The sequence below is a fragment of the Rhinolophus ferrumequinum genome, chromosome 2 (genome assembly GCF_004115265.2).
Source record: "Rhinolophus ferrumequinum isolate MPI-CBG mRhiFer1 chromosome 2, mRhiFer1_v1.p, whole genome shotgun sequence".
NCBI lineage: Eukaryota > Metazoa > Chordata > Mammalia > Chiroptera > Rhinolophidae > Rhinolophus > Rhinolophus ferrumequinum.
In genome coordinates, this window is record NC_046285.1 from 109,020,303 (window position 1) to 109,044,284 (window position 23,982).

At 55.8% G+C, this 23,982-nt stretch overlaps 1 protein-coding gene across 6 annotated transcripts in view; it reads left to right on the plus strand.

Annotated features, from left to right (window-relative positions):
• The window catches only part of PCNT (pericentrin), an 87,997-nt gene that overhangs the window by 920 nt on the left and 63,095 nt on the right, over positions 1-23,982 (plus strand). For 5 of the 6 annotated variants that reach the window (XR_004421122.1, XM_033087997.1, XM_033088012.1 and 2 more), the window contains exons 2-15: positions 1,129-1,184; positions 2,335-2,509; positions 3,040-3,158; positions 3,758-3,863; positions 4,665-4,863; positions 5,266-5,353; positions 8,048-8,177; positions 8,879-9,093; positions 13,862-14,310; positions 15,507-16,071; positions 19,479-19,619; positions 21,554-21,684; positions 23,324-23,445; positions 23,563-23,801. Coding sequence is in view for 5 of the 6 variants with exons in the window: in XM_033087997.1 (XP_032943888.1) it covers positions 1,129-1,184; positions 2,335-2,509; positions 3,040-3,158; positions 3,758-3,863; positions 4,665-4,863; positions 5,266-5,353; positions 8,048-8,177; positions 8,879-9,093; positions 13,862-14,310; positions 15,507-16,071; positions 19,479-19,619; positions 21,554-21,684; positions 23,324-23,445; positions 23,563-23,801 (2,735 nt within the window). In the remaining variant the exon portion in view is untranslated. Of the gene's footprint in view, positions 1-1,128; positions 1,185-2,334; positions 2,510-3,039; positions 3,159-3,757; positions 3,864-4,664; positions 4,864-5,265; positions 5,354-8,047; positions 8,178-8,878; positions 9,094-13,861; positions 14,311-15,506; positions 16,072-19,478; positions 19,620-21,553; positions 21,685-23,323; positions 23,446-23,562; positions 23,802-23,982 lie in introns of those variants that run through there. The other variant, XM_033088030.1, reaches the window with a different exon arrangement.

The window sequence follows — 23,982 nt, forward strand, 5'->3', positions numbered from 1 at the left end:
TGAGTGGCCTTCTGTGTGTCACAGACTTGTGCTGACATCACATTGTCTAGTTCAGAGCGCTCATCACCCCGAAAGGCAGCCTGTGCCCGTTAGCAGCCCCCCGCTTTTCTGCTGGCACGAGTACCTGCTTATCTACCTGCTGGGGTTCTCCTTTGAGCTGTGAGGGCCCCAGGCGGGCTCTGGCAGTGTGAGAAGCCCTGCTCCTTACCTGTGGGCCCACCCCCACTGGAGAGCACATCTCAGGTCCTCGTGCCGTCCCATGTGTCCTCATGTGGGTTCAAACAAACGGAAATAATGTCGTTTTACACCCCTGATTTTGTTTATTTTTTAAAATACAAAACATGGTGTGCCTCAGGCCCCTTCCGATGCTGTCTCCTCCAGGTACACCTGAGAATGAGTCCACGAGGCCCACACCTGCCCTCTGCTCCGTGAGGCTCGGCCGGGGTGGGGTTTGTCCTCAGAGGGTGGCAAGTGGCCCTTGGCCTTAAGTCGGGACTTGCTCAGGCTGCCCTCACTGCATGCGTGGCACCAGCTGCCGCCTGGTGCCACCTCTCCCCAGCTCCACCCTGGCCTTTCCTGAGGCTCCAGCCATGTCCGCCTGGCACCCTGATTGCCAGGTGTACACCCCCCTCTCAGGCCACATCTGCCGCCTGCACCCCAGGCCAGCAGCGTCCTGCTCCTCCACCCACAACCCCTGGGCCTCTGCCCTTGTGCGGCCTCCCTGGGGGCTGGGGGTTGTTGCACCCTAGAACATCTCTCCCTGCCTTGGCTTACTTGTGCTCCGACTCCTCATCTGGAACCTGGCCCCATGTGAAGCGGACAGGCTGGGGTCCCACCAGGAAGAGGCGGCCTCAGCGTCCTCAGTGACCTGTGCAGCCCCCGAGCTCACTGGCCTGTCATGCTGGCTGGGAGGCCCGCTGGCCTTGGTTTGGCCAGGAATACAGTTTGTTAATTAAAGCAGACATCGTCATGCTCTTGCTCCCTCACAGGTGTGTCCTGTTGTCCCATTGATGCTGGCGGGTGCTTTTGTTGAGTGGCAGTGGGCGTTGGGAACCCTCTCATCTCCTGGGGGAGGAGATTGTGGAAAAGTCTGAGACGCGGTGATCTGAGTGACTGTTTTTCTTGCAGCTGAGCTGAAGGAGAAGTTACAATCAGAAACGGAGAAAAATGCCCAGATAACAGAGGTGTGTATGATCAGAAAATGTCGTTCTGCGTACGCAGTGCTCTTCCCTTTCTCCCTATCCCGCCACCCTGGAGCCCTACACCAAAGCCCCTATGTTGGCTCAGGCAGAAGCCAGGCAGCTTTGGCGATGTGCTGTAGAAAAGTGTTGCGTTGTCAAAATTCAGAGGTGAAGTGTTCTTCTTGTGCAGTTTAAAATTGGCAAATGGCTTGTTGTGTCATACGAGGCCCTTGCTCCCAAGTCTGCTTTTCTCAGTGGCCCTTGCTGTGCTCACGCAGGGTGTGGACTGAGCGAGACGTGTGGGGAGGGTGTTGGGGCGCCTGGGGACCTCAGAGGGAGAGGTGTGCCTGGGGGGACCGCCTGGCCGCAGGGTCCACGCCTGTGAGGGCCGTGGTTGGCCCCATTCACAGTGCTGACCACACCGCATGGCCTGCCACTGTCCTGCTGCTCTCACCCACACCCCCTTTTGGGGGAAAGAGCTGTGTTTCGCGTATAATACAATCAGTTCTTCCCTGGGGAAGTCTTTCACTGGGACTTCTGATCCTCCTGGACTGTCCCATTCTCAGGGCTGTTTGTGGAGGGGCCGTTGGCGCTGGTGATGGTAGAGGAAGTGGGTGATGTCTGGGGACACGGGTGATGATAGGGGACATGTGTGGTATTGGGACAGGTGAGCATTTGTCCTGGCCGCTTTGGTCAGGCAGTTGGTGGAGGACAGCCATCGGTCCCGGGTTGGAGGTTGGTGCCTTAGCCTGCCTGTCTGAGCTGGATAGTGGAGACTCATTTCTCAGGGCACCGGACAGAGCCCGGCCCGCCCGCAGAGCTCAGCGACGTCCTGTAGCACACCTGGTCTGCGTGGGGAACGGACGCGTGAATCTGAGAGAGTGACCACACGCCCGTGCTGTGTGTTCAGAGACAGGTTCTGTTTATGGGCAGGTGATCTTGTTTCTTTCCCTTGGCTGTTTGCCTTGTGAGTACTTCCGGTCCTGTCCCTTTTAGCAGACTGGGACCGACTGGACATCTGGAGCCAGTTTCTTGCGGTGACAGTCTGGTCTGGGCAGGGGGTGACTGCCCAGTTTTCAAATGTGTGATTTAAATTCTTCTTATGGCAGATAACCCCCCCACTGGTTATAGTCTCCTTTTTTATGTAAATTAGACCCTGAAGCGAGACTGGGAATCCGAGAGAGATTTATGTTTAGAGAACCTACGCCAAGAGTTATCTGCAAAGCACCAGGCAGAACTGGAGAATTTACGGAGCCATTTTAAGAGGGAATCAGCAGAACTCAGAGCTGGGCTGGAGAAGATGTCTCAAGCCAAACGTCAGGCTGAACGTGAGTGTGCGACACCCGAGAGTGTGACACGCGAGTGTGAGGCGAGCGGTTTAGAAGGGACTCGGGTTTCCCTGTAGTGGTGGAGCGAGCGCCCTGTGGTTTGCCAGATGCCACTGAGCGTGAGTGTTCAAATGCCACCTAGCACGTGCCCCCCCACGAGACCCCCCGTGAGGAGGGACGGGGTGTCCTCTTGTGGCACAGTCCCCTCAGGTCCCTGAACCTTCCCGAAACCTGTTCCAGAGGCGATTTTGCACACTCCGTTGTTAAAGCGTTCCCCGAGCAGCAATAGCGGGCTTGTTCCCTTTTTATGCGGGTTGCCGGTTACCCGACACCCACCGGTCAGAGAGGCTGTGTGCTGGCCTGCTGGCCTATGCACCCCCCACCCCAGGACAGAGGGCTGCTGAGCAGGGCCCGCAAGGAGTCTGGGGGCCGCCAGCGCGAGGTGGTGCTCAGTGCCAATTGCAGTCACTACCGAGACGCGCTGCCGCGGATGAAGACAGGCTGCAGACTGAGCGGTCTGTGCTCCCCAGTGTCCCTCCAGAGTCTGCAGGCGCAGCAGAAGGCCACCGTGGAGAGACAGCAGGAGGACCTGGGGTCCCAGTACTGCCGGCGCGCAGAGGACCCAGAGCTGGCGAAGGGGCAGCTGCAGGTAGGCCGTTCCCAGCAACCTGTGCAGTCACGTAGGAGATGCCAGGCAGGGTTTCAGGAGACGGCTGGGTGGGCTGAGGACAACACCAGTTATGCTCAGTCTGCACCGAGTTCGTTTGCTTGCCCTGTCCAGTGCCCCTGAGACGTTAGGGCTGTCAGGCCACGTGCTCTGACCACATTTACTAAAGACATTCCTAAGGAAATGTCACCAGAAACATCCTGCAGCTTATGCATCAAGCTCTTCTTCCGAGAAACGCTGTCAGAACGTGAGTGACGTGGCCCAATCTTCTCTGAGACCTGACTGCTCTTACACCAAGCCCAAGAACCAGCCCAAGCACGGGCTTGAGAAATGAGTGAAGCAGGAGGTGCAGTTAGTCATGGCCTGTGCACGGGTCACAGCTGAGCAGGGACAGTCCTGTGTCCTGGCCCTGTAGCTCTCGCACCCAGGCCGAGGCCAGAGCAGGGCTGGGGAACATGTCCCTCCCTGATGGGACCGAGACACAGGAGGGCACCTGCTGTCCTGTGTCCTGTGTGAGAAGAGGCTGTAGGGCCTCGGGCTCGGTCAGTGTGTCTCACCGGCACCTTCCTTTCCGGTTGCAGAACCTTCAGGCATCACAGGAAGATCTAAAGGCTGAGTCACAAGAGGGACCCTGGCGCCTGTGGTCCCAGCTTGAGTGCACGAGGACCGACGAGCAGGAGCTGAGCGGTAAGGGCCCCGTGTTTAGCGTCAGACCCTCAGAGGGCAGAATGCGGGCTTCAGTTGTTGGCGCAGACCAGGCGGTCGCAGTGGCAGTGGACACGGTGACTCGTGAGCTTCCCGGCCGTGGGCGCTGCAGCCTGAGGTGGAGCCTTGGTCTCATGCTGAGCAGCCCACCCATCTGCCCACGGGATCTCAGGCCCCTCAAGCGGGAGGTCAGCAAGCTGCCCACAGGTGCGGGCTTCCCTCTGCCTGGAAGCGGCGTCTGAGCGTGCTAGAAATGCAGTTCTGAGCCGGTGCCCGGGATCACAGGAGTGCCTTCCGCGTGGGTCCCATGAGTTCCATCTCATGTGGGAGGGCGACAGCTGAGGTTGCGAGCCCCACGCCTGTAGCCCCTCCCTGGAGGCCGCTCACCTGGGCCCTTCAGGGACCCGTGTCAGCGGCCTGTGCTCCTGGGCGGTCAGGGGCCGCTGGGGAGGGAGAGAAACAGACGTGCTTCTCTGCCGCTCGCTCATTTCTGATGGAGCCTTTGAGGCCGGTACTGGCCCTGACTGGGGAAATGTGATGTGGGACAAGGGAGTTAGGAGAAGAGCAGAAAGGGCGCCTGCTGGCTGCTCACTGGTGAATGCGTCCAGTCTGTCAGGCTTCTCCCTCCAGCCTGAGGCCTCTGGGCCACCTCCCTGTGGAGGCCGCCTGTGTTACGTCGCAGGCTCAGAATTCTACCCCCGCCCCGCGCTCTGGGCTCTTCAGGGTGGCCCGATTTCCCCTAGTGTTTCATTTGAGGTGATGGCATAATTTCGTCCCATTAAGAGCTGCACGAGTGGCCGCTGGCCCGAGCCCCTGGCCTGGAGGACTTGCCGCCGCCGCAGCAGCAGCAGAGCGAGCGCAACTCCCGGCCGGAGCAGCTCCTGCTGTGTTCTGACAAGAGTCGCCAGGAGGGCCTGACGCAGTCACAGCAGCGGCTGCAGGAGGTGAGGGAGGACACTCTTCTGGAGTCTGAGGAAATCAGGTAAGTGAAGCAGCTTTCATCTTAATCCTTTGACGTGTGGGAACCTTGGGCCTAACTGTCTTCTGCTCTGCTCGGTGACTTGGTGCCATGGAGGGTAACGGCCTCGAAACAAAACACCGTGAGGGCTGGGAGCTGATCTGACTCACGCGACAGGCCGAGGATGGCGACATGCGGGGTGCGCAGGTCGTGGGGAGCCACTGTTGCCTCAGGGTCCCCTCAGCTGTGACACCGGCTCCAGCCAACATCACAGGCACAGCTCACTCAGCCCTGCTGTCCCTTCCCTGACACAGAAGCAGGGTTGTGATGGATGGAGCCGGGGGTGTTTTCTCTCATGTGGTCAGAGCCAGGGCGGCAGAGGTCACCTGTGGGAACACCACATGCCGGACCTGTCTTCTCTCGTAGTGCACCTGGCGTGGGGTTAGAAGAGACGTCTGAAAATGAAGGGAGAGACCGCCTCCATCTGCTCAGCCTGCAGCAAGAGCCGCGTGAGGTGATGGCCAGTTTGGTCCGACTGAGGGTAGAGTTGACATGTGACCTTGTGCTAGTCCAAGGTGGACAATGTGACGATTCGATGTCTGTCCGTGTTGTGAAACGGCCACCACAGTGAGTCTCCTGGGCATCACCACGCACAGTTACAAATTCTCTCCCTGGTGATGAGAACCTTTAAGATCTGCTGTCTTAGCAAGTCTCAGATGCACAAAGCAACATCTCACTGCAGTCCCACGCTGTGCGTTCATCCCAGGACTTACCTTGTAACGGGAAGTTTGCTCCTTGGATCCCTTCACCCGGCTCAGCCCACCCCCGCCTGTAGCAACCACTGTTCTCTGTATCTGTGAGCCCGGTTTGCTTTAGATTCCACATACAGTGAGCTCATGTTATTTGTCTTTCTGTCTGACTGACTTCACTTAGCAGGATGCCCTCCGGGTGTGTCCATGTCACAAATGGCAAGATTTCATCCTGTTTCATGGCTGAATGACATTCCTTTGTATGTGTGTCTTACATCTTCTTTGTCCATTCATCCATCAGTGGACACCCAGGTTGGTTCCACATCTTGGTTGCTGTAAATAACGCTACAGTAGCCATAGGGGTGCAGACATCTTTTCGAGTTAGTGTTTTCGTTTTCTTCAGATAAATACCCAGAAGTGGCATTGCTGGGTCGTAAGGTAGATCTATCTTTAATTTTTTGAGGACCCTCCATACTGTGTTCCACAGTGGCTGCACCGATTTGCAGTCCCACCAACACAGCACGAGGGTTCCCTTTTCTCGACGTCCTCGCCAGCACTTGTTTGTTGATTCATTGATAATGCCATTCTGAAAGAAGCGTGATATCTCACTGTGGTTTTGATTGCCTTTCCCTGATGAGTGACACTGAGCGTCTTTTTATGTGCCTGTTGGCCATCTGTATGGAAAGATGACTATTCAGAACTTCTCCCCATTTTTAATCAGATTGGCTTTCTGTTGTTGAGTTACGTATGTGAGCAGTTTGTATCACTGAGAAGGGCTGTGTTCCCGTATCTTTAGACTATTTGATGGTATGAAATCAGGATGCCTATCTTTTTCACAAGCGCTATCTGACACATGTCACGTAGAGGAAGTGAACAGCTCTGGCGACTTACTGGCTTTGTGGTCTGTTTGCATGTTTGTTCACAATGACACACGTGATGGGCTCAGTGGTGTAAAGCGGAGCCGATGTGGGGAGCCCACTGTCCTGCCCTGGCGCCCCTGTCCCCAGATGCTCCCTGCACCGAGGACTGCAGTGCAGACATGTATCCCGCCCTGAGCATTGCTCACTGGCCTCTGTCCCCCCTCAGGTGGCCTCCAGGTGCTTGTTTCTGTCATTTGTAACCTGTGTAGATGGCCAGTCCAAACGGCCTCTGTGATGGTGGTCGGTGCTCTGTGCTGCAGTGTGGTGGCCACGGGCACATGCGGCCAGGAGCACCTGGGGAGCGGAGGTCGCCTTTTGTTCAGTGCTAACCCTTGCAGTGTCAGTAGCCGCAGGTCTGGGGGCCGATCTCCTAGGCAGGCAGTGCTTACAGTTGGCGGAGCACCCATGGCCCTGAGCTGGTAAGGACGGCTGTCGTCTAAACACCTGCTCTTCCTGGTCAGTCAGGTGTGTCTCAGCTCGGGCAGCCAAGCAACGGACATTTGTCTCCTCATGGTGCCAGAGGCTAGAGGTCCAAGGTCAAGGTGTCACAGAGATGGTTTGTTAATGAGGTTGAATGTCTTTTTACTTATTTACTGAGTGTTCTTTCTTTTTTATGATTTGCTATCCACATCTTTGCTCCTTTCCTCTGTGGTTCAGATGTCCCACACTGCTCGTGGCTGGACGTGGCTGTGGTCACTTCCATGTGGCTGCTGGCGGCCCTGGGGCTGGAGTTATCAGTCCTTCTCCTTGCCCTCGGCTCTTTGTCCCCACGCTCAGCGTAACAGCATTTTGCTCAGTTTTCTTCTGGTTCTTCTAAAGGCTTACTTTCTACTTTCAGTTTCATCCATCTGGAGCTTAGCTCTTGTTGGCCAGAGGTGTAGCCTTACGTTTTTCCTCTTTGCTAGTGGTGAGTCAGGTTCAGGCCTGAGTGGCTGGATCTGCTCTCCAGTCTGCACCGTGACCCCTTCGTGTGCTCAGTCGTCACAGGGGCAGGACTCGTGACTTTTAGCTTGCTGTGACTCCTCTGGTTTAGGGGTAAAGTGGGTTTCTGAGTTGCATTGTGGGGGACAGGAAGTGTTGAAGCAGCGCTTGAACCTCCTTTGTCCGGATGCCCGGCCAAGCCTTGCTGTCAGGGCTCCTCACGGCAGCGGGCAGAGACCCTGCCCCGCAAAACTCCCAGCAGGCCCAGCACTGGCTCTGTTAGGGGCCGAGCAGGCCAGGGAGGACGGAGGCTCGTGCTAAGTGGGTGCAGAAACCTGGGAGCCCATCGGGCTGGTCAGGGAGGTTGTGTGACTTGTGAAGGACAAAGGGGTGAGTGGAGGAGGCAGAGTCTGGGAAGGAGAGGGGCGGGCAAGGGCAGGGGGTTCCGAGAAGGTTCTAGCCAGGCTCCGGGAGCAGCCTGCCTCCCTCGGGGCTGTGGTCCGCCGTTTCCATCTGGACACGAGGGGAGACGGCGCGTGAGGCTTACCTGGGAGGCAGCGACAGGTCCACCAGGCAGAGAGGCCCATGTAAACGTTTCCTCTGTGTGCTCCCCCAAAGGCCAGCCTGCGAGTGCACACACAGGTGGATGAGAGCCGCCAACGCCAAGGGGAAGCCCAGCAGGAGGCAGAAGTCACAGAGACCCAGGTGTTGGAGCAGCGGGCGGGGCCCTTGGAAAGGCCGGGCCAAGGTGGGAGCCTCTCAGCGCGCAGGCTTGTTTGTGGCGTGTCGGGAGCGTTGGCCGGGCCTGTTAGGGAGCGCCTGGCCGCACAGCCGCACTGGGGTCACCGGCTGGGGTGGCTGGGAGGCGGCTAGTGCAGAAGCTGTGGTCATCCCAGGGGTGTGGCAGATGGGGATAGGCAGTGGCCTTGCCACCGGGGAGAGAGGGTGTGAGGCCGGACACAGATTCCAGGAGGGGGTGGATGTCATCTCTTCTGCGCAGAGCTGGGCACGTGAGGCAGAGTCCCACGCGAGGGTCCCATGTGAGGACGTGGTGCGTGCTCTGTCATGAGCGCCTGCCTTGGCCCAGGCTCCCTCAGAGCTGGTGGCGCGGGCAAAGGGGGCCCGGCCTCGAGAGCTGAGGTCACTCCGTACTTGGCGTCTGTCCTTCCTCTTCTCCCTCCTGCGTGAGGTGCCTATGGTCACCACATGGCACCTTACTGCCGCCGGGCACGGTGTACCAGCTAAGAGCCATGTGTTACCTGAACTGAAGGAGCAGAGTGGGTGGCTGGGGCCAGGCTGTGTGTGGGTATGCGCTGTGGCCACACTGAGCGCACGTGGTCTTCAGAATCTGCAGATCTGCTGTCGCAGCGTCTGTAGGCGGGTTGTTGCCGTGCTGTGTGGGTGTCCTCGGGGTCGCACCTGACTGTCCTCCCTGCCTCCTCCTCGCAGAGCTCACTCGCGTGCCTCTCCAGGTTGCGCAGGACATGGCCGAGGAAGTGGAGACGGCCGTGGTGGCCAGAGTGCTGGGTTTGGAAGCCGAGCACAAGGTCAGACTCTCGCTGCAGATGGAACTCAAGGAAGAGATCGATCTGCTAAACGTGGAAAAGAGAGATTTACTCGAGAAGCTGCAGCAGGAAATCCGCCTGAATGAAGATTTGGAGAAAGTGAGTTTCGAGTCCTCACGGCGGCCACCGTGACCTAGGGGCGCAGGCGGCCTGGCTGGCTGGGTGGCGGGGGTGTCGGTCTGCTCACTGCTTGGCCGAGCGGGTTTGGTGAGTGTCTCCCTCAGTTAGGACCAGCGTCCCTCCAGCCGAGTCAGAGCATCGCCTCCTGTTGTCCCTTCCACCGGCCCCCAGGGGTTGGGGCACAAGATGGGGCCACCTTCAGGCTGTCCCCCCAGTGCTTCCTGTGGTGTCATTGATCCCCCAGGGCCACCAAGCTCCCGAGGGAACATTGGGCGCTGCTTACAGCAGCGCTTTACCCCTGGAGCGAGTGAATCAGGCTGCAACTTCTAAGTCCTTTCTGCACGTTCAGCTCTGCTTTGGGCCCACGGCCCTCACTCCACGTTCTTCCTGTGAGGGGCTTTGCATGTTCAGTCTCCATCAAAACAGACTTTCCCAGGAAGCCATCCTCACTTTGATGATGTGCTGTTCCTGTCCTCGACATTGTGAAGACTTGGAGCAAAGTTGGGCTGAGGGCAGAGCTTTTGGGAGCCGAGCTGGCATCTGTGGCGGCCATGGTGCTCAGACCATGACCTCAGGCGTTTCTCATGGGCTGGCTTTCCTTGGTGCCTTTGGTGTAGGGTGTATGTGTGTCTCCTGGACCCCGTTTCTCATTTACCGAGGGGGCTGCGCACTGGCCGTCTCCCGTCAAGGCTATCAGGTTTTGCTTTAAGTGTTTTGAAGCGGTTACACAGCCTGTTGTGACGTGTTTCTGACAGATGTGCCTCTGCCATCATCTGTCCCTTTCTGTCCCGTTGGCATAGTGATTGCAGCCTTCATTTGCATTGTGTTTGCATGGTGTCCCTTTTCTGTCTGTTTTTCTTTATTGAAAGAAACTACCTGAAGTTAGTGTCTCACCCCACAGGTGAAGGGCTCAGTTCCATGAGACGACCCCCCTCAGAGGCCAGTTGCAAGTACTGGTACTCACATCTGTCTGACTTGGCTTCAGTGAGAATGTTCCCATTACCCCCGCCCTCCTTTCAGGTGCAGTAATTGCTAGACCGCTCATAGAACTCAGGGAAACAGCTGACTGACTGGCACCAGTTTATCAGCGAGGGTTCAAACAGGAACAGCCACAGGGCAAGGTGGGGTGCCAGCGACCCAGCTGGTGCACTCAGCAGCCAGGAGGCTGTCCAACCCCAGCATTTAGTGATGTCATGGAGGCTGAGGAAATCATCAGCCATTGGTGACTGACCTCAGTGTGGCTCCTTCTTCCTTCCCTGGAGGTTGGGTGGGGCTGAATGGTGTTCTGGGGACAACCTCCATCCCGAAGGCATGCAGGGGTCCCAGCCACCAGTCTTCTCCTTGCATACGTGTTGGGACGGAGTCTCAGAGAGCAGTTTCCAGGCTCTCGGCCTCATGTGGAAAGGTGCTGGCGTGGTTGTGTAGCCCGTGCATGCGCAGGATGCATCCCTGTGTAAGCACTTATGTAACCAGTTGGCCATCAGCCACTACTGCTCTGTATGCCGTAGAACTGCCTTGGCTGCATTAGCAAGCGTGGATGGTGTGGATGATCCCACTTCCTTTGTCTTCCCGGCCGCCAGCGAGACTGTGGTGCAGGAAGACCCCTCGTTGGGGTACTGGCAGATGTTTGCTTCCTGTGTCTCACCCGGCCACCATTGAGACTATAGTGGTATGAACCCCATATCCGTGGCTCTGTTGTTGTTCCTTTTCGGCCTCACTGTATTCTGTGTTCACCTGCCGGAAGCCAAGCTCTGGCGTGACATCTGGCATTACAATACGAGACCCTCTTATCACTGCAGAGAAGCCAAGGGTTTTAGCAGCTGTGTGCCCGCAGCTAGGGACAGGGACCGCACAGTTACTTCTTAGTGTGTTACACACTGCACAACATGGCGTTGGGTGTTTTTAAAATCATTCTGACAATCGACCTCTTTATCGGAGTGCATAGTCCCTTCACTTCTCCTGTCGTTATTGATGTGGTTGGACTGAGGTCTGCCGTTTTAACCTGTTAGTTTCTACAGGGTCCATCTGTTTTTCTTTTGTTCGTTTCTTTTCTTTTTTTTTTTTTGTTCCTCTGTTTCTTCTTTTACCTTTTGGATTAGTTGGAAACTCTTAGAGTTGATTTTAATGGCTCTGTTGACGCCTGAGTTGTACCTTTTGCATTATGATTAATGGTTGCTCTAGGGGTTGGAACAGATATTCATAACTTGCAGTCTTCTTAGGGTTAACGTAAGGCCGTTTCACAACAGTGTAAGAGCTCAGGACTGCAAACGTGCATTTACCACCCCCTGTCTTTTATGCTGTAGCTGTCATAGAGATGAAATCTACCTGTGTTGTAAGCTCTGCAGTATGATGCTTTGCTCTGAACAGTCATTTGTACTTGAAAGAAAGTAAGGAGAAGAAGGCTTACATTTACCATTCATAGTGCTCTTCATTTCTCCCCGAAGATCAGTGTTTATAGCTGGTGCGGGCGTGCACATCTGCACACGTTCTTCTATAGCTCAAACGTCTTACTTTTACCTTCATTCTTGAAGAATATTTTTGGTGCATATAGAAGTCTGGGTTGACTGTTCAGGATTTAAAGATGTTCCCTCTGACCTTGTTTCTGGTCTGTGTCCCTCCACAGCTGTTCCTGAACTTGAATTCCCATCCACCTATTGCTTGTATCCAACCTGGCTCTGGCTGTTTTCCAAAACTAAATCCATCTGCAAAAGATGCAGGTTTATGCTTAGGACAAATAAATGAATAAGTAAACTTACTCACTGCTCAGATCTTTGTTCCCTTGAATATCGTGTATCATTTCCTTTTGGCTCCTTCAAAGATTTTTCTCTTTGTGTTTTGTTCTCAGTCACTTCACTATGATGTGCCTACGTAGGATTTCTTTTGACATGTTTTCTCTCATGAGATTCTAAAAATTAGTACATAAAATTGATTACAAATACTTGAGAAAAGGAAACAGCGATCCTTAGAAATATAATTACCTAAAAAAAACACAAAACCTATACTAGGTTGACCCCATCTTTTCTTATTTAATGATGATATTATTGAATTGGTGGTCTTTCGGTAACTTACAGAAAATTCTGTACGTTTATCTTTTACCAAATTTGGGAAACTTTCATCAAGTATTTTCTTCAGTTTTTTATTCTGCCCCATTGTCTCCTTCCCTTTTAGAGGTCCATTTACATGGATGCTGTATCTTTTGGTTCCTCAGGTTCTGTTCATTTTATTTTTTCTAATCTTTTCTCCTTGTTGGTTAAATTCTATTCATCTTCAAGTTTACTGACTCTTCCTTTTGTCATCTCTGATTTGTTTTTAAGTCCCTCTATTGAATTTTCAAATTTCAGTATTGTGTTTTTCAATTCTAGACTTTTCATTTGGTTGTTTTTAATAGTTTCTATTTTCTTTGCCATGATTTCCTATTCTTTTATTCATTGTGAGCATATTTTCCTTTCACAAGTGCACACAAGTGTTTCACAAGTGTTCACAAGTGCAATTATGGTAGCTGTTTTAAAACCTCTGTCTGCTGATTTCAACATTTGTGTTATCTTGGGGTTCTCCAGCGATAACACAAGTACGTACTTCCTCTTTACTTGTATGTCATTAGTTCTGAATTGGATCCTAGACGTTGTGGAGACTCTGGATTCTGTTAGGTTCCTCTGAAGAGGGTTGATTTCGTGTTTCACTGGCAGTTAACTTGGCTGGATTCAGACTCCACAGGGCTTGTTCTCTGTGCTGGACTGAAGCACATTGTTCAGTTCTTTTAGCCTTAGCCGGCCTGCCCTTGGCGGCCACCCACACACGTACGGATCTGGGATCAGCCAGACTTTGCAGCTTCCCCCTCTGGCTCTGTCCTGATGTGCTCTCCCCTCTCACTTTACAGCCCTCTGTTCAAATATGTAAGATGATGGGATTTTGTGAGCACAGCTCAGTGAGTTTCCAGTGCCATTTCTGTTGGGCCTCCCCGGTAACTTTTTATGTTTTAACCGGAGTGTATAGTTATCTCTGGAAAGGTTTGTCACACTGGAGCTTCTCGGCCATCACCAGAAGCAGGGCCCTAAACTTTATTTTTAATAAATGAGGAGTTGATGTCAGTCTTACATACCTGTTTTGGTTTTGGGTTTTTTTTTGATGATTTTTAGTACTTTGTTGACCTACTTTCTTTCCTGTTTCAAAAACCAGGATATTTCCCTCCTTTCTGCTTTCTGAATCATCTCCCTTTTCACAAGATACCTTTGAAAATATTGGTTTTAGCTCATCATCCTCTGGCTCTGGCTCCTGTATATCCTGGAATATAAATCATGCACGTCCAGAGACTCAACCTCATGACACTGTCTGCTGCTTTCATCTCCTTGCTGGTGGCATTTCCACTGTGTCAGGTCACTGGCCTTTCCTCGACAGAAGACCCGTGACAGGTCTGATTTCCCCCCGTTGCTGGTCCTGGCGCCACAGAGAAGGGCTCCAGCCCCGACTCTGCTCCACTCCCGTGTGTGTGTTCGTTGTTAGTTTTCATGCAGGCCTGCTGGCCCCCATTAGTTCCAGGTGCCAGGATGTGGACACATTTTACTTAAGCAGATGGTTTCAGTTGGTCATTTTAGGTTCCTTCTGTTCCCATCCACACAAGCCGTCCATTGCTGTACCCGGCATAATGGCCACGTGTTCTGGAAGGTCCTGCCTTCACATTGGGGCTGGGTCACTGCTGCCAAAAACCTGCCGCTTCACTCTCTTCCTTCTTCAATAAAACTGTCTACAGGCAAAACATGACTTAGCTGAATGTCACCAGGAAGAACTGAGGAAGGCTAATGAGCAGATTCAGCTAATGAAACAAGAATTCAGAGAGAGAGAAGCAGAATGGAAGGTCACCAGTGAGGCCCGAAAGAGAGAAGCGGAAGAGCAGCTGACACGGATGCTCCTGGACCTGACCCAGCAGGCGGCGGCAGGCAGACAGTCACTGCTCAGTGAGTTTGAGCTCCGAGAAACTGAGATGAGGCAACTGCATGACCAGCAGGAGGCCCAGATCCGGGACCTGGAGGCATCACTGCTAGAGCAGCAGGGCCGCCTACGGCAGCTGGAGCTGGGGCTCGCGGAGGACGAGTGTCCGCAGTGCAGCAAGTGTGGCCGGGAGCCGGGCCAGGCCTGGGAGCTGGCTGCTGTCCGCCTGAAGGAGGACTGTGCCCTCCAGCTGACGCTGGCTCAGAACAGGTGGGTGATGTCCTGGCAGCGGTGTGTTGGGTGTGCACTGTCACTGGGTTCCCCGGCGAGACCTGACCCAGGTCACCTGGCAGACTGTGGGGGGCAGGTAGGTCACCTGGGAAGATGAGCTGTGAGTGCCCAGCGACTTCCTGCGTCCTCACCCTAAAGCGAGAGTGAGACGTGCAGCTCTGTCACCAAGACGTGCCAGCAGAAAGTGCCCAGGTCCTTGCGGTGGAGTCTGTCCCTTGGATGGACATATGCTGCACATGCTTCATTCACATCATTTCTGTTCTTCGCACATTTTAAAATTTCAATGCAGACCTTTCAGCTTCATTTATCATAAGGACGTACAGTCTGTACATGTTTTTTCTGTTTTTTTAAGCTTTAACGGGTTATTTTTTAAAACAAAACATTTTTTTCTAAAATACATACATCCTGTAAGTTTTAAATAGACGTAGTTGTGAATTGGTTCTTGGCCTTTGACCATGCTGACGCTTTGCAACCTGGGCTGTTGTGACCAGGCTGTTTGTGAGTCTTGGGGTCATCGGGCCTTCTGCCTCTTCTCGTGTGTCGGCTGCTCCCAACGTCACGCATGAGCTGCAGGAGCTTCTACTCTGGGGTTTGAGCACGTGGGCACGAAAGCTCAGTGCACCCTCTGTGGTCAGGGTCAGATGGGTAGTGTCTGGGGGTGGGTAGCACACACTGGTGGTCACGCCTCCGTTTGTGTCAGCTCAGCAGGGCCCGCCACCAGTGGACCCTGTGGTTGAGCTTCCAGGTGGGGCTCCAGGCGCTTTGGCAAGACTGCGTTTTCCTGCCTCTGCTGTGGCCCTGCCAGCCAGCGCCTCCCACCCGCACTGCCCGAGTTCACGTACCTCACTCGCAGCTGAAGGGTGTCTGAGGTCTGCTGGACGCCCTCTGCGGCCCTGCCGCCCCCGTCGGTTCCTCCTCCCATGGTCACGGTCGCGCTGGCTGTGCGTGGTGCCCGGCAGAAGTGTACCTGTGGTTTCTTGCTTTGTGTCCTGTGTCCTGCATTGGGGACGCCTGGCTCTGTCCCTTTCACTCCAGTTGCTCCTCTTGGGCCATTTGTGGCCGAAGGAGGAGGAGCAAGGACAGTGAAAAGCACATGCTGGTCTTGCCAGGAGTGGGTTTCCTGGAAGGATGTGAAGGGCTTGGTGCTTTTATGACTGGTTCTCCTGTCACCTCAGGCTTTTAGAGCAACGTAGAGAAATCACCGAGAAATTCACTGCTGAACGAGGCGCTTTGCTACGGGAGGCCCAGGAGAGGCACGCCCGTGAGCTACGGCTCCTCCAAGACAGACACCGGCAGCACCTCGTGTCTCTGACTGCAGAGCTGCAGGCCCGGCATCAGGCTGACACCGCGGAGCTGCGGGCTGCGCTTGAGAGGCAGCACTACACCCTTTCGGGAGAGCGAGCGGCCGAGTCGCAGGAGGAACGTGCTGTGGAAGTCCGCGCTCTGGAGGCGATGCACCAGTCAGACCTGGAGTCAGCGGAGGCGAGGCACCGGTGTGAACTAGAGGCCCTTCGCAGTGAGCACAGGCGGGCCCTGGAGCTGCTGCAAGCTGGCCGTGAGGGACAGCTGCACAGCCACCTGTCTCCTGAGCATGCGGCTTCGACTCCAGAGTTCGAGGGACTTGAGCGGGAACGTGACACCGAGCTTCAGTCTGCAGAGGCCTGCCAGGGCGCTGAGCCGGGCGCCGAGTGCCCCGAGAGTGTGAGGGTCCCTGCAGCCAGGCCTGGCGGGGCTCAGCAGGTGAGGCTTGTCCTGCCGCTCCCAGCACAGGCCTCTCCCTGTTTCCATGTGTTCGCTGCACACTGTGTGTCCAAGGCTGTGCACCTGAGCGACTGTCAGTGTCTGTGCCGGCCTGCATGTATCAAGCCTACCACCATTGGCGATGACTTTGGGTGGAGACCAGTGAGGTTGAAGGGTCTGTTTGATTGCAGGCTCCTCGGGGGAGGCTGTGGGCCTCTGATCGCAGCGGAAGGTGCATCTGACCTCACGGGGTTTGGTGTGCTCCTCGCGGCAGCCAGGCTCTCCCCTTGTGGCTGCCTCATGAGCTGAAACCCTCTGTCGTGTTTCCAGAGTAGGGACTGTCCCTAAGATCAGTATGGAAGGGAAGTTCTGGAGAAGGCTTGTTACTTTGGGCTGGCGCCTACCTTTCCTCATCTGCAGAACCATGGCACCTGCGTCTCTCCAGTAGGACACTTTTGCTTGGCCTAAAACGGCTTGCTGCAAGTTTCGTCTCCTTGCAGTGGATGAGCTGCTCTGTGTGGTGTGTGGGCTGGGTGGGTGTCCCTGGTGCTGCCCCGCAGGGCGTGGATGGTGGGGCAGGAGTGTGGCTGTGGCAGGAAGAGCTGGCTGCAGCCCTGCTCGTAGGGGCACCTGCTGGAGAGGAGTGCAGCCACGTGCCTGCATGCGTGCGTGGGGCTGAGAGGTAGAGGCTGCCAGAGGGCCCGCAGGTGAGCCGCCCCCAGCCTGCGATGCGTCCCTCTCCTGGGCGGCAGTGGCTTCAGGGACAGCGGGCGGTGGGGCTGCCGGGTGCCCTGGGGCTCCTCCTCGGAACGCAGTGCTGCTGGCCCACAGTCCCTGAGTGTTGGTGCTGCCCCCCAGATTCTCCTCTGTGCAGTGGCACCTGCCATGCCTGCCCTCTGACCCTGCCTGCTGCCTTTCCCCTTGCCTGCATGGTGCTGGCCACCTGTTGCCTGTGTTTCCAGAACATAAGGGCTGTGTTCTCTGAACTTGACCTTGTGCTCTGCGTGGAAACTTGGGCTCTGGCCTCCTTTTCATCAAGTCACCTTCTCAGGGAGCCCTCCCTCACTGCCCGATGGGGCCCCCAGCCGTGCGCCCTGCAGACCGCACAGCGTTGTTCCCCGCAGAGCGTGTGGTGTGACGTGCTTGTCCTGTCTGCTCTCTGCTCTGCTCAGTCTTGTGTCCCTGGGCCCAAAGCAGCGCCAGACCCTAGCCTCCGGGGAGCTCGCTGCAGGGGGCTGTAATGCAGTGTCCCCGCAGCCCCTCTCTTATGGCACGCCTTCTGAGGTGGACTTGTTGCTGGTGCCAGTGGCTCTGCCACTCCTTCTTAGGGTCTCGGAGGTCAGGGTGGGGAGTGAGGGTGTCAGGACCCCCCAGGGGAAACCTGGAGGGCGGTGTCCTTGTTGCCAGGGCCCTGACCTTACCTGGCAGCCAGCGGCCCAGCATGTGGTCCGCTCCAGGGGCCATTGGCAGCTGGCCAGAAGGCGGTGGAGGCGACTGTACTAGTCTAGGTGACAGTCGACCAAGGCCCTGTCACCAAGGCAGGGGAGGAGGGATGGGAGGGCTCGGACGGAGCGCGGGGGCCCCGAGGGGTTCCTGAGGCGCACGGGGTCTGCGGGAGCGAGGTTGACGGTGGGGCTTGGGAGGGTGCCCAGCTGTGGGGCTCTTGTCCTCTGTTCCCCGTGCCTCTGTGCAGGGCAGGATTTGCCCAGCAGGGGGGGCCCCCCTGTCCCCACTGCACACATGCTTGTACACATACGCAGGCCCACGTGATTTTGCGTTCTGTCCTTGCAGGCTTGGGAAACCTCTGGCTGGACCCCAGGGGCCCTTCCCTCATGTCTGTATTTGAAGGCTCATGTCTCCCTAACTTCGGGTCTTTGTGGGGGTGAGAGCCTGTGTGAGGCATCTCACGCGTGGCTGGCATTTTATGTGATGACTGTGCACAAGACTGATTGGTACACCAGGGTCAGCACTCTTTCTACGGGGCCTCACCAGGGGCGTGTTCACGCCCGTTTGTGACACCAGGACCAGGCCCCGCCACTCGCCGGGCTCCCAGGTGACCAGTCAGCGCTCCGGTCATGTGCATGAAGTCAAAGTCCCCAGAAGGAGCAGAGGTGGTTACAGAAATCAGGGAAGCCTGCCTACGTATGAGGCCTTGAGGCTCTGCTTACTTCATTCATTCCTTTTTCTCTCTGTTCTCCGGACCGAGGCCCCACGTGACTTGTCCTCACGTTTACTGCTGCTTCTTCTGCCCACTCGGTCGGCTGTGGAGGCCTCTAGGTTTTCGTTTCGGTGGCTGTACTTTCCAGCTCCAGGACACCTGTGTGGTTCCCTTTCATGTGTGTCTCTGTTGTGAGGGGTCTGGCAGGCAGCCAACGTGCCTGCTTGTGGGGAGCTGTGGGCGCAGGTGAGAGCTCAGCGCCTCCCTCAGGTCTCTGGCTCTCTGGGCACCTTCACGGCCTGTGCTCCTGCTTCCAAATGCCCAGGAGTGTGTGGGGGCTTCTCAGAGCCCCTGCTATCTTATTTTCTAGTGTTTCCTTTGGAGGCTTTGGTCAGCCTCTCCTAGCTCTGACTGCTACCGTGGCCTCAGGCCATGGGACGTTAAGCAGTTGCTGTGATAGTTTTTGACCAGTGGCAGTGAGCTCTGCCTCAGACCAGATAAAAAGCATCCTTGAGAATGGAGCTTTTCAGAGAGCTACCAGACAGGTCAGTTGATGAGAGTTGCTAGGGTGGCACTTTGGGGGAACACCACCTTTACGGCTGCGGGGGTGCTGTTTTCCAGTCTGACCCCCAGATTGGCGTGATCACCCCAAAGCTGGCTGCTACGATGGAGACTCAGCCTTTTTTTCCATAAACACTCTTTGGGTTGTTGCAAGCCTTCTTAACTCGCAGAGCTCTGAAGAAGTTGATTTGGACAATTTTTTCATCGTTATCCAGAGTGCTTGTCTAGAGTGGATATTTGGAGGTCCTTATCATTGTCATTCTGAAGGTGCCACCTTTAGTTTTCTGTAAAGGAAAAAAACACCTTATTTTTCATTAGTACAGTTTAGTTCATTAGATAAACCTAATTAAAGCATCTTTTATTGAAGATGAAACAGGATTTACCTTTGAAAAACCAAAGGAACTTAGGTTCTGAGTGTCTTGGGTTTTGATGGTCCTGAGTCCCTGACGATGGAGAATTTCCTGTGTGGCCGACTGACCGACCGTCAGGGAAAGGCAGCAGGCCGTCTCCTGATGTCTGTAACTCTTCTGCATGCATGTTCGCTCCAGGGTGCGGCCTTGGTCCCGAGTGTGAACTCAGTAAACATCTGTTGAATGAACTAAATTCTAGTGAACAGCAGAGAAACGGAACAAGCATAATTTCATACCTTAATGGCATCTTTTTGTTCTTAATAATGTGTTCTGTACAGGGTGAATCTGACCGTGAAAAGAAAGCTGCTTTGTGTGACCGAACGGACATGTATCGACTGGCGTGTGAGCAGCCCCTCCACCAACGGGAGATGGAGGCTCTGCGTCTGCAGCTTCAGGAGAGGGAGGACCAGGTGCTGCAGGTGTGTGGGACGTGTCTCCTCCATCCCTACCTTCCGTGTGCGGCAAGGTCTGCAGAGCATGAAATTTTCATCTGAACCATTAACCACACTCACAGTGTTGTTTGACCATCACCACCATCTCTAGAACTTTCTGTCTTCCCAAGTGTCCCCACTAAGCACTACCCTCCGCCCCCTCCCCCAGCACTGGCACCACCGTCTACTTCCTGTCGCAGGATCTGACTCCTCCAGGGTCCTCAAACAGTGGCCTTCTGCATCTGGCTTGTTTCACTAGCTTCATGCCCTCCAGGTTCCTGCACGTGGTGTCAGAATGTCTCTCCTTTTCAAGGCTGAGGCACATTCCACTGCATATATGTTGATGTAAGAACATCCAGCTCTGTAGAAAATTTGTGTAAGAGTTTATTTGAGGCAAACTGACGACATGTGCCAGGAACCAAGAGCGCAAGTGCTCAGGAGAGTGACACTTTGCAGCTTCCTTGATGCGTTTAAGGAGAGAATAAGGGAAATGACGGAGGTGGGAGGTTACATCCTCCCTGAGGGGAGGGGAGGGAGATGGTAAAGGAACAGTGTCATCTTTCAGTTTCTACTTCGTGGTATCACTTGTGTTCTGGTGCTTATTTGCCTTCTCTTCTCTGTGATCACGGGAGCTTGCCCCATTTACCGTGTGTGGGGCAGGGCAGGACAGGCATGGAGCTCCCACTGTCCTGCAGGCTCTTGCGTGGAACCGACCATCGTGGTGGTCTCTGGCCTGGCCGCCAGCCATGGGCGTGGCCACCCCCAGGGCGACCTTGGCTGCCACGGGCTCCATGCAGTGAGGCCCTCAGTGGCCACACCCACTGAGCGCCATCCACTCCCCACATCAGTAGCCGGGGCCACAGCTGGCCGTGAGCGGTCCGGACACGCAGGTCTGTGTGTGGCAGCATGCGGTGGGCACGCTCACCTTCTCGGTTTCTTGTTCCTTTGGGATCACTTTCTGCCATCTTGAAACTTGTAATTCTCTGTGGATTGCGTTTTCTCTAATTGTCCAGCTACAGGGTGTTAGTTGACGTAACCAGTGCTTTATAGAGCCCCGTTCTTTTCTGATTCCCCTCCAAGCACAACACAGAAACTGTTGACAATTGGCTGTGGTTCCTGCAGTAATTGTTTTCAGAATTACGCCTCCTCCTCCCATGGCCTGGGTTTTCTTTTTGGATTTTCAAACTGTTTTATGGGCCCTGCGCTGGTGCTCTTGTGTCCGTTTTCTCCACACAAACTTGCTCTTGGATGAAGAGGCAGCCGTGGGCGTGTCAGCCCATTGCTGCTATGAAGCTGTGGGTGTCGGCGTGTACCCCAGTGAGGTCTGTGGTGGCCTCCGTCCTTTCATCCTCCATGGGAAGGACGCCCATGTTCTTCTTGGCAGTAAATTCGACCTGAACTAAGAAACTGTGGCTGTGGGTGCCGGGCCATGGAGAGCTCTTACCTTAAGGGGCTCAGGGGCTCTGCTGCTGGGAAAACACACTTGTCACTTCTCTAAGCGGCATGACAAGACCGCTAGGGCCCGTGGCCACTGCTCAGATGGCCCCCTGAGGCACCAAGGTTGCTGACTTTTTGTCTTGCTCGTGGGAGGAATATGTGAGAGAGATCTTCACTTGCCTGGTGACTGATTTTTATTGTGAATGACCAGAAAAGGATTTTGTTTTGAGTGATCATTTGTGAGAATGATCTTGCATGGGTTTACATCTGCTGCCCCCGGGCTAGTGGCCTGGGGGTTCTGTGCCCTGTAGGGGGAGGACGATGACGCAATCCATGCGGAAGATTTTCACCTTTAATCACCACCTGTTCGTCTTTCACTGTTTTTTAATTAGTGGGGTGAGGAAGGTTATGGTGAAAGCTCCATACAGAAATTGATTTCTCACTAAATTGTTTCGACTAAAGCATGACTGATCTTTCCACAACAGCTGAAGGACCGGGTTTTATCCTTAAGCCACGAGCTGGAGGAGTTACAGCAGAGACGCTCCCGGGAGAACCAGGAGGGTGCAAACCTCATCGCAATGCTCCAGTCTGACACGGCGCTGTCTGCCAGCCAGAGGTCAGTTGCCGCACCTCAGCGCACCAGGTGTCACGGGTGGGACCCCTGCTGCAGGGCTCTCCTCCTCTGAAAAGATTTCATACACCGAGAAAATTGAGGAGTGACATGGCGGGCGCCTGCGCACCCCCTATCCCACTTTGCCGGGGCTTCGCCTTTTGCTGAATTGCAAACCGTGACAGTGATGCAGGCGCTGTGAGCCATCTGCCCCTTTGTCCTCGTGTCTGGGCTCTGCTTTTGGAAAGTTTCCTCCTGGCGCCACACAGGTTTTGTCCCCACACATCGTCCCACTTTTAGCCTGTCTTTCCGGTACGTCTGGTGCACTCCTGGAACTGACCAACTGTCCCTTTGCGTCTGACGTCAGTGAGTCTCCGCTTCTGTCTGTGGGAGCCGCTGCTCAGTGTCCCATCTGTGGGCTGGCCCTTCTCCAGATCCCTCCATCTCTACCGTGCCCACCAGCTTGTCTCTGCCCGCGGCCTTGTCCGGTGGCCCTGCACTGACCTTGAGGGTTGAGAGAGACCAGGCCACTGCAGGCCTGGCTCAGGTCTGAGCCCGCTGCGGGTCCCTGCTCAGCATCCCCCACCCTCCCCATGGCTCTGTCCACACGTGCTCGCTTCCGTAACCCTTGTTTGTAGCTGCCTGTGGCTTCATGCCGACTCTTCAGCCTCCCTGAGTCACTAAGATGGGTGCAGGGTGGAGTGTGACAGGCTCTGCGGTCACCAGCTCTGCACGCGGGAGGGACACAGCAGAGAGCAAGTGACCCCAGGTGTTCGGAGTGTGTCCTCCAGGTGAGCAGCAGCTGCAGACACCTGGACACCAAGGGTGGCGTTTTGGGATCATCTTAGGGACCAGGGGTTGGCACAGGGCGTGAGGAGGTGGTGTGGGCAGCTAGGAGGGGCCTCTGGTGTTTTTTCTCAGAGCAGAGCTGACACCGGCCCTCCCTGACCCTCACCTTCCTCCATACGCTAACCGCAGGGTCCCTGTGTCCTTGGCAGCCCCCGTGGGGGCCTGGGCAGCAGCAGGGAGTTGTCAGGCCCCACTGCCCCGGGGTTCGTATGCTCTGTGCAGTCTGCAGTGTCCCCTCCAGTTCCTGCTCTGCACCCGGAATGTGGGCCCCATGAGGCGCGGCTCCTTAAGTGCTTGGGGCAGTGGTGGTCCGTGCTGAGAGCAGTGCCCGTGTGGGGCCCTCAGTGGGGAGTGAGTGGACCACATCGGCCGGTCCGGCTTGACCACCAGCTGCAGCCCTTTGCTCAGAGCCTCGTCCCGGGCGGAGTCACACCGAGGGTCAGAGGAGGCCCAGGTTGGAGATGGAGTGCCGGCTGGCTCCCAGTCCTCTGAGGAGCAGGTCACGCCAAACCCTGGTTCTCGTGAGCTGTGGGGTAGACTGGCGGCTGTCTCCTGAAGGGCAGGGGCCTGAGGGCCAGGGCAGCTGTGACATGGGAACCATGGGTTTGTGCTGTTGGCTGGTTGCAGGCCTTCGAGGAGCGCCCTGAAGGCACAGTGGTCCAGCTTCTTTTAAAATCGGGGAGCAGCAGGAAGACCAGCCCTGCTCGCGTCCACAGGGCTGCCGGCTGAGCTGAGGCAGCCCTGGTCAGGTGGCTGGTCCCCCTGATAGCCGCTGCCCCTGTGCTTCTATTCCCAGGACAGCTCTCCAGGACGCCCTGCGGAGGCTGTTGGGCTTGTTTGGGGAGATGCTGAAGGCTGCCAGCGCCCTGAAGAGCCGGATCAGCGAGCGCGTGGGCCTCGGCCTGACCCCGTCTGCCGGTGAGCTCCAGACGCCCGGGCGCTGAGTGTCACCCTCATCCCCTCCAGGCCCAGCCGGACCTGCTGCTTGTGCTGGGGTGTCGTCCCTGACGTGGCGTCCTGTTTGCTCACCTGCAGTGCCAGCCCTGGAGGAGACGTGGCCTGGCTGTGACGGGGCCGTGCCGGAGCTTGACGGGACTCTGCCTGAGAGCACGGAGATGTCTTCGGAGGCTGAGATCAGCAGCCACCTGTGTGAGAGCTTCTTCCTGAGCCCAGAAAGCACGCTGGAGTGGGAGCAGCCTGTCCGGAGGATCTACCAGAGCCTCGCCCTGGCGGTGGACAGCCTCCTGGAGATGGTTCTGGACTCCAGCAGGCAGGTGAGACGCGGCCCCATGCTGACTCCCGCTCCAACTGCCTCAGGCACGGTGACCGTGTAGGGTGCTGGACGATGGCCTTTCTCGTTGGGCCTTTCCCAGTCCCACCCAGCCCAGCAGGGCGGGGTCGGACCTGCCACTCTCTCCCTTCTGTGCCCCTGCATTTGGGGACGGAGCCTGTCGG